Below are 16648 nucleotides of genomic sequence, written 5' to 3'. Positions count from 1 at the left end.
TGGAACTCCATGCAGTCTGACTACCTCCCGGATATACATTCTTGCCAACTTGTCCAAAGGATCAGTCATTCTGATAGCCAGGAAGTGGGAAGACTTAGTGAGTCGGTCAACAATTACCCATATAGCATCATGTCCCGATCGTGCCTTGGGTAGTCCCGATACGAAGTCCATGGTGATGTGTTCCCACTTCCACTCTGGAATCGGTAAAGGCTGAACTAACCCGCCCGGGCGTTGATGTTCTGCTTTGACCTGCTGACATACCAAGCACTTAGATACAAAGTCGGCTATATCTCTCTTCATTCCATTCCACCAGAACCGAGGTCGCATAGTTTGGTACATTTTCGTACTTCCTAGATGCATGGGGAACCTTGAACTATGGGACTCTGTCATGATGTCTCTTTTTAACTCACTGTCGTCTGGGACACACACTCTATTCTTGAAACGAATCAATCCGTCGACAGAGATCTGAAATTCTGAGCTCACTCCCTGTTCTGCATCCTTCTTGCGGGTTACTAGGGCGGGGTCGACTGACTGGGCTTCCTTTATTCTTTGGATTAACTCGGGTTGGACTGCTAGGTGGCCCAAACATGTGACTCTCTTCAGATCTCGCAGGCGAACCTGCTGTGTAGCCCCAATGGACCTACATTCTGAAACCATCAGATGGGCTAGGGTGCCTGCACTTTTCCTGCTGAGGGCATCGGCCACTACGTTGCCCTTACCTGGATGGTATAGAATGTCACAATCATAGTCCTTGAGGAGTTCCATCCACCTTCTCTGACGCATGTTGAGATCCTTCTGAGTGAAGATATGGTTCAAACTCTTATGATCGGTGTAGATCTGAAAGGTCTCTCCATACAAATAATGGCGCCAGGTTTTCAAGGCGTGTATGATTGCGGCAAGCTCCAAGTCATGGGTAGGATAGTTCTTCTCATGATTCTTTAGCTGTCTAGACCCATATGCTATAACCTTTCCATACTGCATTAGGACACAACCCAGGCCCAGATAGGAGGCATCACTATAAACCGTGTACCCTCCTGATCCACTCGGTAGAGCCAGCACTGGTGCAGTAGTCAGTCGCTTCTTCAACTCTGAAAAACTCCTTTCGCAGTTCTCATTCCATTCAAACCTTGCATTCTTCTTTGTGAGTCGGGTTAGAGGAGCTGCTAGACTAGAGAACCCTTCGACAAACCGGCGGTAATAACCTGCCATCCCTAGGAAACTGCGAATTTTCTTAACTGTTGTCAGCCTTTCCCAACCAAGTACCGCTTCAACCTTTTCGGGGTTCACCGACACCCCTTCCTTCGATATAACATGTCCTAGGAAGGCGGTTTACTCGAGCCAAAATCCACACTTGCTCAACTTCGCATACAACTTCTTTTCCCTGAGTACCTGTAGGACTTGGCCAAGATGATGAGCATGTTCTTCCCTACTTTTTGAGTAGACTAAGATATCATCGATGAACACGATGACAAATTGATCCAAGAATTCTCTGAAGATTCTGTTCATTAGATCCATAAAGATGGCCGGGGCGTTGGTTAGCCCAAACGGCATAACCAGGAACTCATAGTGTCCGTACCTGGTTCGGAATGCCGTCTTGGGGATGTCTTCTGCTCTCACTTTTACCTGATCGTAAATCTATTTTAGAAAAGACCTGTGCACCCTGCAACTGATCGAAAAGGTCATCAATCCAGGGAAGAGGGTACTTGTTCTTAATTGTTACCTTGTTTATCCTTCTGTAATCAATGCACAGTCTCAACGTTCCATCCCCTTTCTTTGCAAAAGTAACCCCGGCACCCCATGGGGAAATGCTGTGTCTAATGAAGCCACTGTTTTGTAGCTCAGTGATCTGTTTCCTTAGTTCTTCCATCTCGATGCGGCTCATTCGGTAAGGAGCTACCGAGATGGGTTGGGTTCCTGGCTGTAAGTCTATGGTGAACTCGACCTCTCTGTCCCCTGGTAGACCGGGCAGTTCATCCGAAAATACGTCTGGAAAGTCTCGGACTACTGGAATCTCTTAGATACAAACTTCTTTCTTGGGTTTACCTAGTTAGAGAAAATACAATATTAAGGCACTGGGAATTAAGAAGAAAAGAATTTGTCATTAGTGGAAATCAGTACCGAATAATTTTATTAACTTGTAAATGGCTCCTCGTTGGGAGGATTAAATACAATCTTTTTGTTAAAGCAGTCTATGGTGGCGTGATACGCCGCTAGCCAATCCATTCCTAGGATTGCATCAAAACCCCCTGTGTCTAACCCTATCAGGTCTATCCTCAATTTCCTATCTGCTATCTCTACGGCACATGCCCTGTAGACAACATCTCCTAGCAATGTTTCCCCCCCAGCGGTAGATACAAGCAATAATGAATCAAGTCTATCAGGTGATACACAAATTTTGGAAGCAAGAACATGTGAAATAAAAGAATGTGATGCACCAGTATCAAACAAAACATGAGCAATGTGGCCAGAGATAGTATACATACCATGTACCACGTCCGGGTCTGCGTCGGCATCCTTCTGGGTAAGGTTGTAAACTCTGCCCTAGATTGGAGGCCTCCCTTGATTCTGGTTCCTAGAGCACTCCCTTGCATAGTGCTGGGCACTGCTGCATATGCGACAGGTGTTGTTGAGGCAGTAGCAGGGTCGGTCCCCATGATCCCTGCCGCAGTACTGGCAGATCTTCCCACGTGCTGCCCCCGTAGCCTGAGGAGGGGCCTGGACGGCGGGTCTGGGCCTCTTACTGGGTTGGACAAGCATGGTAGGCGCTGGCCTGCGGAGCGAGGCTGAGGGTCGAGAACTTCCCGCTAGTTGAGGGCGGGTGTCGAAGCTCCTTTCTATGATCTGCGCCTTTGCCAGGACTGCCGAATATGTCTCGAGCTCCATCACCAGTAAGTGCTGTCTGATCTCCGGGCGGAGACCCCAGTGGAATTTCCTGGCCTTTCGGCCCTCATCCAACAATGTCTCCTGGGCATGTCGGCCCAGCTCTAGGAACTTACGGGCATACTCCGACACTGTCATATTTCCCTGGACCAATTGAGCAAATTCCATTTCCTTTAGATGTTGGATGTGTTTAGGGAGATACTCCGCATGGAAGGCCGCTAGGAACTGCTTCCAAGTAACTGGTGCAGGTAAGGTGGCCCGCTTGAGCTCCCACCAGCGTACTGCTTCCCCTACCAGCATGTAGGAGGCAATGACAGCCCTCTGCTCAAGAACTACTCCCAAGGTCTCGAAAGCTCTCTCAGTCTCTGCCAGCCAGTATTGGGCCTCTTCGAAAGAGGATCCCCCTGAAAAAGTAGAAGGGTTCAGTCTTCTGTACCTCTCTATGAAGCCGGGGTCGATCAAGGAGGGAGTGGGGTCCCGAGGTAGAGGGACTGGGGCCGGCTGAGGGTGAACTGGGGGACCCTGTGGTGGCGCCTGCTGATGTGGTGGGGGCACTGGAATGTGCTGTGGCGGCACCTGTTGGTACTGTGGCTGTGGTACCGGGTCGTACCGCGGTTGTGGTGTCGGGTGGTATCGTGGAGGAACAGGCTCCTGCCGGGGTGGCTCGGGATCAGCTTGCTGTAGCGGGGGCTCAACCTGCGCTAGCGGAGGAGGTCCCGGTAACTCCCTTCTCTCTTCTTACCTTCGCTGGGCAGCTGTGAGAGCCTCCACCATCTCGAATAGTCTATCTAAATCCTCCCGAAGTGAATTATCTGGGGCCGCTCGGTTTAGTGGGGGCCTTCCTCTCCTCATTCCCGTGTACCTGCATTCACAAGAAATGATTGAGTAACAATATATCGGTGAGTATTTCTCTAAGGCACTATTGTGTAAGGGATGGGTCCGAGGAAATGCAGCTCTGATACCAACTGTAACAGCCCCGGAAATTCATAATGAAATGTATATTAAAAATATCAAATGCGGAAGCGAAGTCAAAATTTGAATAACATCCCTTACACTAAAACCAAAAACGTGCTCACAAAATATAAAAGATCAAACTACCTAAAGGAGAAACTTGAAAGTAAAAGCTACGAATGTGACTATGGAGTCTTTAGGCGTCCCCTTCGTCGTCCTCCTGCGGAACCGGCTCGGGAACGATGTCCTCTTGATCTGAAATGATTAAATAAGAAACGAGCTACACTAGCCCAGTAAAGACATCACGATATCTCACCATCACGGAGGTAAAGGTGGGTAGAAAACACAAAAAGACCAATGGAGCATAATTTACAACAAGTCCTTTTATCAATAATAAAACATTTACCATTCACTTACCTCGGTGAAATTCATAAAACAATATACGAAAGCAATAACATCATCATCATCATGAAACCATATATATAAACTGTATAACATAATACCTATCAAGCTTTCCGTAATTCAATCGTTACACAACATATTTTCCTCATTTACCAGCCCACTAGTATCCATGGGGATCCATAGGGGTCCCGCTACCCGTTAACCCTTAACACTTGAAATCATATTCCAGGGCCGTCCCCATACCCCGTCCGGTATGGGCGTCAAACCATAGACCTCATTACCCCGTCCGGTATGAGGGTGAAACGGGCCGTCCCCATACCCCATCCGGTATGGGCGCTAAAACACATAAGATCTCCATACCCCGTCCGGTATGGGAGACCACAATCCCGGTAGGGTTCCCTACGGACCCGGTCCGTCCACCATCTCCCAGGATATCTAGTCAGGCTGACCACATTATACAATTTCCATTTACATAATCTTTCATTCTCCCTTTCCCTCAGTCAGCATTATCAATCACATACAAACAAGCAAAATGATAATTTATGCCAAACAGACAACATACAGCATCAATATCCCGGTCATTCAATCCATAATCAATAAAACAGTAAAATATGCACATGAAACTATAAAATGAAAACATCGAACCTCATGCTACATTTAAAACTGTAAAACAGGCCAAATAACAGTTAACCGACAAACACACTAGACTCGGGCTCCATTAGCGACCTTAAGCAATTTCACACATTCGTTGATTCATAAAATACCGTTTTATCATTTATTGAACTTTAAAACCGTGATAGAAAATAGGGTGAGGGGTCCTTACTCGTTTCGGGGTCCGAACACGGCTTCACAGTGCGCTTGCAGGCTGTCCCTAATTTTACCTAAATTTTTTCCGGGGAACTGAAACGCACTACTGGTACCTGCACGTGTTCCAAAAAATCCCAAATTAGGCCCAGGGCCCCTTTCGACCAATATCGCAACTCCGGCACGGCGGCTCTGCCGTGCTCCGGCGACGGCGATTCGCCTTGGGTTGGCCGTTTCCGGCCGAATTCGACCACACTCGTATTGGTTCCTGCGATAAAACAACCCTACGGCCCTCGGGGGGCCGAAAATTTACGGAAAACCGAAGCTTACCGGCGGCGGTGCTCTCGGGTGCGGTGGCTCTCTGGTGAAGTTCGTGTTTTGGTGATTCGGCTCCGATCAACCTGTAGAGAAAAGAATGGTGATCACGGTGATATAAAAATTGCATTAAACGGAGGCCGGGAAGGGCCTCATCGGAGGCAAAAACCGAGGAGGGGCGCGGCGGCGATGCTGGCTTTCGGCCGTTTGGCCGGGATTTTGGCTCCGATTTGGCCACTGGAGAAATCAGCGTGGAAAAACGAGTCGGGGGTATGAAATTTACCTCGATCGGCGGTCGAAAATCCCTCCGGTGCGGCGGCGGGTGGCGACGGCCGGCTTCTGGTTCATCTTCTCCGGCGAGGGCAGGCAGCTAGGGTTTGGGGTCTGGTGTGAGGGTCTTATTTATACCCTTTTGCCTTTTGATCTCAGCCGTCCATTTTGATTTAATCTGGGCCGTCCGTTTTTGATTAAATCTGGACCGTCCGTGCGCGCGATTGATCTGGGCCGTCCGATCGCGCGCACGCGGATCGCCAACGTGGTCCGTCCCCGGTCGACGTGGTTTTGCCACGTGGCGGGTCCTGGTTGGCCAGGACTGCTGACGTGGCACACACGTTTTTTTTTTTCTTCAATTTCTTCAATTTCCCCGGGCGCTACAAGTTTAGAGCGGAGTTCTAAAACTAAGATGAAAAGAAGAGGACAATAGAGGTAAAAAAGAACAAAATAGTTTAGGTTTAAATTATTTAACCCATTAAGAGGATATAAGGTGTTAGAATGAAGTGGCGCTAACATATCATCCATATGTATTTATTTATGTGATAATATAATTTTTTATATCATGTCATTAAATATTAAATAGTATTAATTAACTATAATAAAAAACATATTATTTAGCTTTTTTGAAAAAAATTTATTTTGATTTGTACCAAAAACATAATATGTGATAAAAGTTAAATATTTTAAATAGTAAAAGATAAACTTCAATATTTTTGTTTTTTTGTTTTTTTTTTTTTTGTCTTTGTTGTAGATTATAAAGCTAGTGTTTGGCAAACACATTTATCTACAAAGATTCTAAAGTTCTTGTAATAGTATATTTTATATATTCCTGGTACCTGAAATTATCTAATTAGCAAATTATATCCTACAAAAATCTATATAGAATCCACCCTCATGTGGTAGAGATATGATATATCATGTAAAAAAAATCATGTAATGTAACAGAACATGAAGTTTGATTAAGATAATGACCTCCCTATATTGCAATATTTTCAAATAGGACGATCTATTTAAGTTTATGTTGGTTATATTAAATCATAAAATACAAAATTAAACATTTGTACTTGATTATGCTGTTAGGACTCTATTAGATTCCATTTCAATCTCGTTTCACTTCGTGCCGCCTAATCCATTTCTGCTAATCCCATAAAATCCAATCTGATCCTGTTCGACCCATTAAGATTTGTTTTCTCTATTTTTTAAGTTCAAACTTAGTGGCATTATTGCTAACCCTGTTTTATTATTGTGAACCCAAAAATTTCTTGGTTCTTAGTTTTTTGCAGTACATGAACATCTAATTATCCAGCTCTGTTGAGCCGTTTTAATAATTACTATGATCTTAGCAACAGAGTTGTACTATAGATAGTACACAAGATTTTCTTCAACAAGAAGTTTGTCATTTGACATACTTGACAAACCACTCCAGCATGTTCTCGTGAGACTCTTCTGCAGCTTTCACCGCTTCTGCATCTTCAACATTGTATCTTACAGTCCAGCCATGTGCAACTTTGGGGAATATCTTCACGTAGCTGTCAATCTGTAGCAAATAAAGGAATGAATTCTGTTTGGAAGATGATACAAGCTTAAAGACATTTAAATAGTGTTTGGTAGTGTTACAGTTAACATAAAACATATGTATAGTGTTTGTTAGTGTTACAGTTAAGACAAAACAAGTGTAGAGTAGGACATAAAACGACACAAAAAGATGACTGTAATTTGTTTGCAACACAAAGTACATGACTAATAATGTGTATTACAAAAATTTATCTCATTATTGCAAGTTATACCTTTCTTTTTCTGGTTATATCACCCACTTCTGTAGTTTATGTAGTACCAAACTTTTAATCAAAGATTGTTTTGGACAGTATCATAATAACTTGTATATATTACACCGAACAAACATTATCCTAGCACCAGTGCACCAGACACCCTCAGAGAGAGAGAGATAAGGGAATTTAACTCTTGAATTTGAAGCAAACAGAAATTTAATAACTACCCAAAATAATAAGCAAATTACTGTATTTTGGTTGTTTTTGTTACTTGAAAGTGCCACTTTATCGAGAAAACAACAGACGCAAGGTAGTAGTTCTAAAAGTTTGTTACTTGGAAACATTATTTAATGAAGAAATCAAAAGAAGCAAGGCAGTAATTAGCGAGGAAGTAGCCAAAGCCTGTAAACAAGCTCATGGAATTCAGATAAAGCAGTTAATGTTACTTCATACCTCGGGTCTAGTTTTCAAGACTTCTTCATATTGGAGCAAGAGTGCGGGTGGAGAGACGTGATCAGTTTCTGCCCCTAATACTGCAAGCGGTACCTTAATAGCTGAAAGAATACAAAACTTGATCATTCATATAATTTGACAGAGGATAAGTAGGATTTGAAACAAACTTATTAAGGATAGCAGAGAATTAGACATGAAGTTAGGTGCGAAAGACAAAAGAAACTTAGAAATTTAGCGAAAGATTATTAGACTATATAGATATATATACTGGTTAAGTGATGAGATATGGTGATTAAAAAAAAAAAAAACCTGGAGAAGATAACACGCGTGATAAACAGATTTTCATAAACATAGAATAAAAATTGTAGCAAGTAATACCAACACTGTGTATTGGATGTCACAACCACCAAAAGAAAAGAAAATCCTATACACATCCAGAAAAAGGGTGAGAGAATGATAGCAAGTCATCTCAAGAGAATTCTGAAGCAGCACAGATCACAGTAAGCATGATTATATAACAAGGGAGGACAAGGCGCTAGGACAGATCACAGAAAGTAGGTGGCATCCATGTCAACCAAATATGTCCACATGCATTAAAAGACAGCATACAGGCAATACCTTATGGTGTTAAGAAGTACTTAAACATCTATGCTCCTAGAATAGCATGAAATCAGATAAGGTTTACTGACTTTTCTGAAGCAATTTATCATAGGCCTTGACAATCAATGCCAATAAGTAAGTAAATTAGCTTTAGCTCAATTGCTGAGACACTTATAAATTAGCTTTAGCTCAATTGCTGAGACACTTACCCTTTATATCGTCCACAGTAACAAAAGAAGGATGTAAAAAGACACCAGCTTGAATAAGCTCACACTTCCCCAGTTCAACTACAACTTTAGCTGCAATTGATGCAAAAAGTCAATCTTAAATAGCCAATTCATGCTCTTCTTCATGTGTCAAACTAATAAATTACACATCAAACAGCTTGCAAATGATAAAATATTAGTTTCCTAAACATGACTAAGTCAGGATAACAAAGAGGAAGATAAGTGATGAAAAATAAGAACAGGTGAAAATGGCAGTAACTCACCTCCCCAACAGAAGCCAGCAGCCCCAATTGTTGATATACCTTTACTCTTAAGAGCTTCAATAACCGGCTTTGTGTCCTCGAATCCCTTATCCTATAAACAGATATAATGCTTCAAGGATAGCTCATGATTGCAGGATGGTGGAAAGTGAAATATGGCATAGTGGTCTACTGTCCAAATTTAAAAGCATCCACTTGCTTTTAAGAGGGGAGAATTTTTTTTTTTTTTTAAAAAAAGAGCTGTTAATACAACATGTATAGACAGAGATCAGAATGTGAAATTTCACCTCCAAAAAGAATCCTAACAAACTCAATTGTAATTTGCAAATACATAATTAAAGAGCAGAACAAACCGCTCCATGATCTTTCAACCAAACAAGTACTGGCCGATCAGTATTCTCAGGCACATATGGATCTCCATAAAAGAAGTCGGGAACTGCCACATAGTATCCAGCGGCTGCAACCTTGTCTGCCAGTTTCCTTTGCAGGAGAAAATAAGATTAGTGTGCAATAAAATCGAGCTATCATAATCGGGAGAAATTGTGCCAGAAATATTTATTTACAGAAAAGTTAGGCGTTCAATTTACACTCATCCAGTTTCAAAAACCTCGTCAGGGTGATCAAGTGCCTTTTAGATTGACCTAGTTTTGGAAACTAAGTCAGTCGACTTGAGCTTTATTTACTCTAAGATCCATTAAAAATCAAATGTAGAAGCCATAATTTCATTAAGGCAATCAAATCTGCAGAAAATTATTGAATTTATTTACAAAATTCGTATTATTATTAAAATTGTAGATTTGCAAACGAATTTCACATTTCTTATAGTATTCATCTGTTTCAGATAACAGTATGAAGCTAACTGAAAGGTTTGGATTTATGATCCAATTTCAACCGTAGAAATCATATGAGCCATGGTAGATGGTTTAATACCAAGTTATCATATAATTTCCCATCTATACATAGCAGAGAACTCCACATTCTAAGCACAGAATTGCAATATTAAGAAGAAAAAAGCAGAAAAATAAAAAATAAAAGAAGAAAAAATTCACAATATACTTTACTATTTTAAATGTGGAAACAGGGTAAGACATATCTAATAGAGTTGCAAGTGCATGAGCATGCTTATGAATTGACTTTACCAATAAGAATGCTGAATATCATGACTTGATCAGACCTAAAGGATACTATTTCCTCATTCTGAATGACAAGATTTTGCCAGGTAAAAGGAATCAGCAATTGCTTAAATAGTTACCTACAATAAGTGACATGGCAAGCAACAACTTAATTTGAGCTTACCTACTTTTATACCACACACAGCAGGCAAACTCCCATTCCATCAATTGATTCCACCATCCCAGGAAAGCAAAATATTTGTATAATTTTTAAGCTAACAATTCTACAGTGAATTTCAAAGGTGAAAGAAATTCTTCAAATGCATTAACCTACTACGCGAAGCAGGAAACATATAAATGCTACCCGTGCTGAAAGTCAAACTTCAAACATAAAAAAGAGGAAGAAAATTTTGCCACAGTCATCACTCAGCTACAGAAAACCAAAGTAAAACTCATCATACCTCAAGTTTGGAGCCTCAAATCCTGCAGAATATCATAAAATTAATAGTTAGATGATGACGAAAAATAGTTTTAAAAATGGAAAATTAAATCGGTAAGCAAAATTTTCATATACTCGAGATAATATCCAATCTAAACAAAAGCATCACAGGAAGATTTGTTATATTGATTATAAAGAAACTGATTATGAATAAAACTACTCGAAGAACAATCGATCGGAAAATTCCATGAGCACAGGGAAAATACAAAGTTCAGATAGATGATGCTCAAAAAACTCCAAGCACGTCTCCAAAACGATAGTGAAAGGTAGTAACGCACCGAAAATATCAGAAATGAGAAGGATGGCACGGTTTGAGGCAGGAGAGCCGACGACGTAGGTGTCAAGACCGGCAAGCTTCTCCACATGGCCTGTTCCACTGTTAGGGTCCAAGGTTGGTGGATTTTCACAGCACTGAGGACCTGACATTGTTATTCGAAGCTCGAATGAAGAATACCGAGAGAACTGAGAGGAAGAAAATGCGAGGGAAATGAGAGAGTGTCCCTGTGGCAGTGCGATGGGGGACTTTGTAGTTGCGGATATTTTTCGGGGGAGCTGGTTACCGTCACCTAACGGTTTTTGAAAATGGTAGCTATTTTTTCTTTGCCGTCATCCCTAACGCTATCCTTCCTTTTTTTAAAAAAATAAAAATAATTTTATTTATGTTATTTGAAAGATTTAATAATTTATAAAACTTGGGAATTAAATAAAAATATAATATGTGTGGGATATTTCTTTATTATTTGATTCTGGTAAAACTTGTACGCCCCGCACCAACCCAAGTCATGGAGAGACCCATAATCATATTCATATTCAAGTCGTTATAAAAAGACAACACCTACCCAATAAAATAATATAGTGATTTATATAGCAAGTGATTGGAGGACCACGTAGGTGGGTGGTGATTTCCATAATCTATTTAATGAAAAACTAATTACAACAACGATAGGAAAATTAAGATTAGAATTTAATATTTTCTCATTAGAAAAAAAAATGTATTTGAGTGTTCTTTGTAAATTTAAGAATTAATTTAGATGCTAAAATATAAAAAAAAAGCTCAAAATATGGGCCATTTTATAATTTTTGAAAAATGGGCCACCTGGGCTAGTGACGTGGCAGCCGTCCAATCAAAGAGAGCCGCATGACGTTGACCCACACATGTGGTCATCCATGCTGACAACCATGGTAAGCAGATCGGACAGTCCTAAGTGTTCTGGGCAAATCCAATGGTGAAATAACGATATTTAAATCCAACAGTGTGCAGACATACAGAGAAAATAATGACGATCCAACGGTCCACGTGTGAGATACCGATCGGACGGTCTGCATGTATTTTGAGGTGATCTAACGATCACGCGATTAAACAGTTCAGATCTAATGGTGAATTGCGTTCTAACGATTGAGGAGATATGATGATAAAATTACAATTTTGCCGTTAATGAAGACCCATCTAACAGATCACATGCGCCCACATGTGCGAGACTTGTGCGGTCTAGATTTTTTGAGTGTTGAGTTTAAAAACTCATCCATGCTAGCTCAATCTGTAAAAGAAAAAAAAAAGACAAAACAGAAGAAGGAAGAAGAAGAAAAGGGAGATCAAAGTCTACCATTCCCGAGGGAGGAAAGGAGAAAAAAGAGCGGAAGGACGGCAGAGATCGTCGACAAAGGTTCGATCACTAAGGGAAGGGCTTTTCGCGGCCAACCAGTGTCGGAAATCACAAAAACCCACTGAATTTTCAGACAACCCGCAACCCCAATGCGTGATTAAACTGGCATTTTGGTGAGTGATTTTCTAGATCCGTTTATTATTTTAACTAAATAAAATACTCTAAATATAGTCTGCATGTAATAGAACATGTTTGAAGTTTATATTAAACCAAAATCAAGACATACATGCATGAAAAATCGTATGCAACTTGCAGGTTTATTACTGACTCGAGAAGAAATTTTTTCTTGTTGATTTTTTCTCAACTTTGGGGACAATTTTGGAGCTCAAATCATTTCGTAAAGACTTCCAAATTGTAACTATAATTAATAGGTAACTCAATGCCTATATAACATAAAGTTTTATTAGATTTTGTTAACCGGATAAGAAGTTACAAGCTTGCAAAGAGGGGTTGGTGAGTTGGATTTAAAACACATCTCATGACCTATCTTGACAGTTCAAACCGTAGGAAAAAGTCTCTAAAATGTTTGTTTACGTATTTTGATACTTTTATTATGTTTTTAAACTCTCATTTGTTTGAATGAATTAATTGAATGCATATATGATACTTATATAGTGTATATATGTATAAATTGTATGAAAGAAAAAGTTTGAAGAAAAAAATATGAAAAATGGGTTGTTCAAATTAAAGGATTAAATAGATAAAAAAAATAGTAGACGATAAAATAAATTAGAGACAAAAAAAAAATAAATTATATTCAACTTGCTAGATGAGAAAATAGGTAATTAAATTATAAATAAAAGAAATTAGAATTAGGATAAGATTTAAAAAAAATAAAAATAAAAATACTAATTAAACATAACAAGATTTGAAAAAAATATATATCTAAGAAAAATAATTAATAATAAATTAAATAATAATAATAATATAAGTAATATTAATAAAATAAAATAGCAGTAATAATAATTGTAAATATTAGCAAATATATATAATATATTAATAAATTACAAAGAATTACATAAAGTAAACAAATATTAACAAATATATATATAAACACAAATAACTAAATAAAAATTTCGAAAATAAAATTTAGAGGGAATTAGTTAGAAAAAGGAAGTGAAGAGTGATAAGTGAAACTTCAATTAAAATAAATAAATAAATAAAATATCAATCTTAACTAAAATAAAAAGAAAAAGAAGACGAAACAAAAATTTGAAAGAAGCAAAAATTTAGAGATAACCCATTTAAGATTGATATGACTGAAATTCAACGGTGTAATGAACCCTATCCTTGAGTGGATATGATTGTGGTGTGTTTTATGTTGTGGGTCACTTAGCGATGGACTGCTGTGACAAATGTGTGTTTTATCTATGTGAGTGCATTCCCTTGTGATAGTGGGAATCTTGATCCCATAATGATACCAATTGGATAACGGATACATCCGTCCAATATCAAATTAAAACTCTAAAACTTTAATAACTTCAATTTGGTGATTATGTTAGGGCAAATCGGGAATCAGGAGTACCCACTGAAGTGATATGGATGTCTCAATTTGACTAGAAATTTGTAAAAAATTATGGTAGTAATTATAAGGGATAAATAGTAACTTGAGGAAAAAGAGTGGAATAAAATGAAATTAGAGGAATTTTGAGGAAAAATGAGTTTAAGAGAATTTTGATAGATAATACCTAAACTTAAGGGAAAATTTCAAGAGATAGGAGTTAGTGGACCAATGAGAGACGAGATAGGAAAAGAAATACCTTTGCATTTCATAGTTTTCAAATAAAAACAAAAAGAAAAATTTTACATATTTGATTGATTGTTTGATTGTATGTCGCATGCTTAGGGTGTAGCCTATTTCTTATACTTACTGAACGCGTTGAAATTGCTCACCGCATTTAATTCCCATTATTCCAGATCAAGAGAATCCGATTATGGATTAAGAGGATCTCAACCTTGAATCGGATCAAGAAGAAGTTACATGAGCACCCGTGACGAAAATTATATTTTGTAACCGAATGTGTATTTATTTTGTTTTGATTCTATCATACGAACCTTATGTATCGTAAATAATATTATAAAGTGGTCAAGGGATAGATGATGAATATTTTGAAGTTATAAATATTTTGTTAATTGTATTTCTACTACATGTTTAGCGTTTGACGACTGTAATCTCTTCGTGGGAGAGCAGGGGCGTCACAGGTGACATCAGAGCAAAACAATCCTAGGATTATCCCTTGAACATGAGGTTCTATAATCTAAATATAGATAAACTTAATTTGAAAAATATTCAAGAATACTTTTTCTAGCTAAAATAGAGATGCTAAACTTGTATTTTCTGGTTGTAGGATTACAGTATGAGATGTGGGAGACCTTCAGCACAACCGCCCCACGATGGTCCCATTAGGGAGGAGTTCAACCGACTTCTTCACATGATGGAGACCATTATCGCAGATAGGTATAGAGGGGCATTACCTCCACCGCCTCCTACACCTTCTCCTGCACTTGCACCAGCACATGCTCTTATACCAGCACCCATCCTTGATCTTGTTGGTGCTTATAATCCTACTCTTGTTCTTGCACCTCCTCCTCCTTGTGATCCCTCCTGACCAGCTTTACAGCATCAAAGATTGATGTAAGCAACATTGATAAGTTCATGAACTTGGTCTAACCAACTTCAGAGGAGGTAGTGATCCTATTATGGTTGAACAGTGGATCAGATCTATTGAGAAGATATTCAGGGTACTTGGGGTCACTTCTAAGTAAAAGGTGGTTCTAGTAGTGTACATGTTAGAGGGTGAAGCTGAGGGATGGTGGGAACTCAAGCAAGCATCCCTTCCTAGTCCTCCTACTTGGGAGAATTTCTTGGAAGCTTTCAATTCCAGGTACTTTTTAGAGCATGTCAGACACCGAAAAGAATGAGAATTTTCCCACTTAACTCAGGAAAATATGACAGTTGATGAGTATGTAGAGAAATTTCTAGAGCTTGGCAGATATGCACCAGATGTTATGGCTGATGAGGGCATGAAAACCCGCTGTTTCCAAGAGGTTTTGAGATTAGAGATCTTTGAAAGAGTGGCTGCCTTTCAGCTATCAGGTTTGTTCCTCCTCCTAGACCTATTGCAGAATGTCCTAGTTGTGGTAAGAAACATGGTGATCATACTTACCGTCGCGCCAGCAATGCATGTTATGGTTATGAGAGTACTCAACATAAGATCTGTGATTGTCCATACCATTTTAGATAACCTACACATGCCACCCAGGGCAGAGCATATGCTCTCACAGTGCCAGATGCTGAGGTTAATCTAGAGGTCATCCAAGGTACATACCTCATCTCTAAAACTCCTATACATGTATTAATTAATCCAAGATCCACACACTCATTGGTATCACCTACTTTTACACTACGTTTGGGTGTTACACCAATTCAATTAAATAAGACTTTAATGGTTTCTATTGATGGGAATAATGTTTTGTTTTCTAATCTTATGTAGAAGTCTTGTATAATTGAAATAACCGAAAAGGAATTAGCAGTAGACTTAATACTTTTAGATTGTTATAATAAAAAGGGTTGTATTCCATTTTCCTAATGAAAAGCCATGTAAGTCCTAAACTTATCTTCCATAAATAAAATGTAATTCGTTTCTAAAGATTAAATTTCAAATGTAATTATTCTCAACTAACTCTGGAACTGATTTATAGGAAAAAAGCAAAAAGAAATTCCACTACAGGAAATAGCAGTGGTATAATAATTTTTTGATGTATTTTCTAAAGAGTTATCAGGGCTACCACCAGGTCGAGAGATAAAGTTCTCTATTGATCTCTTGCCTGACACTCAGTCCATTTCTATTACTCCTTACAGAATGGGAAGAGCAGAATTAGTAGAGTTATAAAAACAGCTTCAGGAACTCTTAGAGAAAGGTTTTATCCGCCCTACCATTTCTTCATGGGTACACCAGTCCTATTTGTGAAGAAGAATGATGGGACCCAATGATTGTGTATTGATTACAGGGCTCTCAACCAAGTTACAATCAAGAATAGATATCCTATACCAAGGATTAATGATCTCTTTGATCAATTGCAGGGTGATAAAGTATTTTTAAAGATTGATTTGGGGTCTGGGTATCATTAGATCAAGATCGAGGCAAAAAATATTCCCAAGACTGCTTTCAGAACCAAGTATGGCCACTATGAATTTCAGGTCTTACCATTTGGCTTAACTAACGCTCCCGCAGTGTTTATGGATATGATGAATAAGGTATTTCAGTCCTAGTTAGACAAGTTTGTTATCGTGTTTATTGATAATATCCTGATATACTCCAAGAGTGCGGATGAACATGCTGAACATTTGAGGTGTATTTTCGGGACTCTTAGAAACGAAAGGTTATATGATAACTGAGCAAGTGTGAGTTCTGGCTCGACATAATCTTTTTTCTCAG

At 39.1% G+C, this 16648-nt stretch overlaps 1 protein-coding gene and 1 long non-coding RNA gene across 2 annotated transcripts; one reads left to right on the top strand and one right to left on the bottom strand.

Annotated features, from left to right (window-relative positions):
- Positions 1-6845: 6845 nt before the first annotated feature.
- On the bottom strand, positions 6846-11119 carry LOC110819970 (endo-1,3;1,4-beta-D-glucanase-like). The gene is made up of 7 exons (XM_022049329.2): positions 10824-11119; positions 10508-10529; positions 9288-9414; positions 8938-9028; positions 8657-8746; positions 7848-7948; positions 6846-7162 (listed from the first exon to the last, which is right to left on the bottom strand). Exons 1-7 carry the CDS (start codon positions 10969-10971, stop codon positions 7022-7024), a joined length of 720 nt encoding a protein of 239 aa, XP_021905021.1. The 5' UTR covers positions 10972-11119; the 3' UTR covers positions 6846-7021.
- A 168-nt stretch (positions 11120-11287) lies between these two features.
- Positions 11288-15665, top strand: LOC110819994 (uncharacterized). Its single transcript, XR_002540782.2, has 3 exons — positions 11288-12322; positions 14127-14457; positions 14558-15665. It is a non-coding gene; the product is annotated as an uncharacterized LOC110819994 (long non-coding RNA).
- Positions 15666-16648: the final 983 nt, after the last annotated feature.

Source organism: Carica papaya, chromosome 3 (assembly GCF_054855325.1).
Source record: "Carica papaya isolate Zhongbai chromosome 3, ASM5485532v1, whole genome shotgun sequence".
Taxonomy (NCBI): Eukaryota; Viridiplantae; Streptophyta; class Magnoliopsida; order Brassicales; family Caricaceae; genus Carica; species Carica papaya.
This window is presented reverse-complemented; position numbering and strand designations above follow the sequence as displayed.

Excerpts from the sequence above, each read along its gene's own strand:
- LOC110819970 (XM_022049329.2), bottom strand. The coding sequence starts at position 10,971 with ATGTCAGGTCCTCAGTGCTGTGAAAATCCACCAACCTTGGACCCTAAC. Across the intron at positions 9,029-9,287 it reads GGTTGAAAGATCATGGAGCG|GATAAGGGATTCGAGGACAC; the intron begins GTTTGTTCTGCT and ends ATCTGTTTATAG. Across the intron at positions 8,747-8,937 it reads TGCTGGCTTCTGTTGGGGAG|CTAAAGTTGTAGTTGAACTG; the intron begins GTGAGTTACTGC and ends CATCAATTGCAG.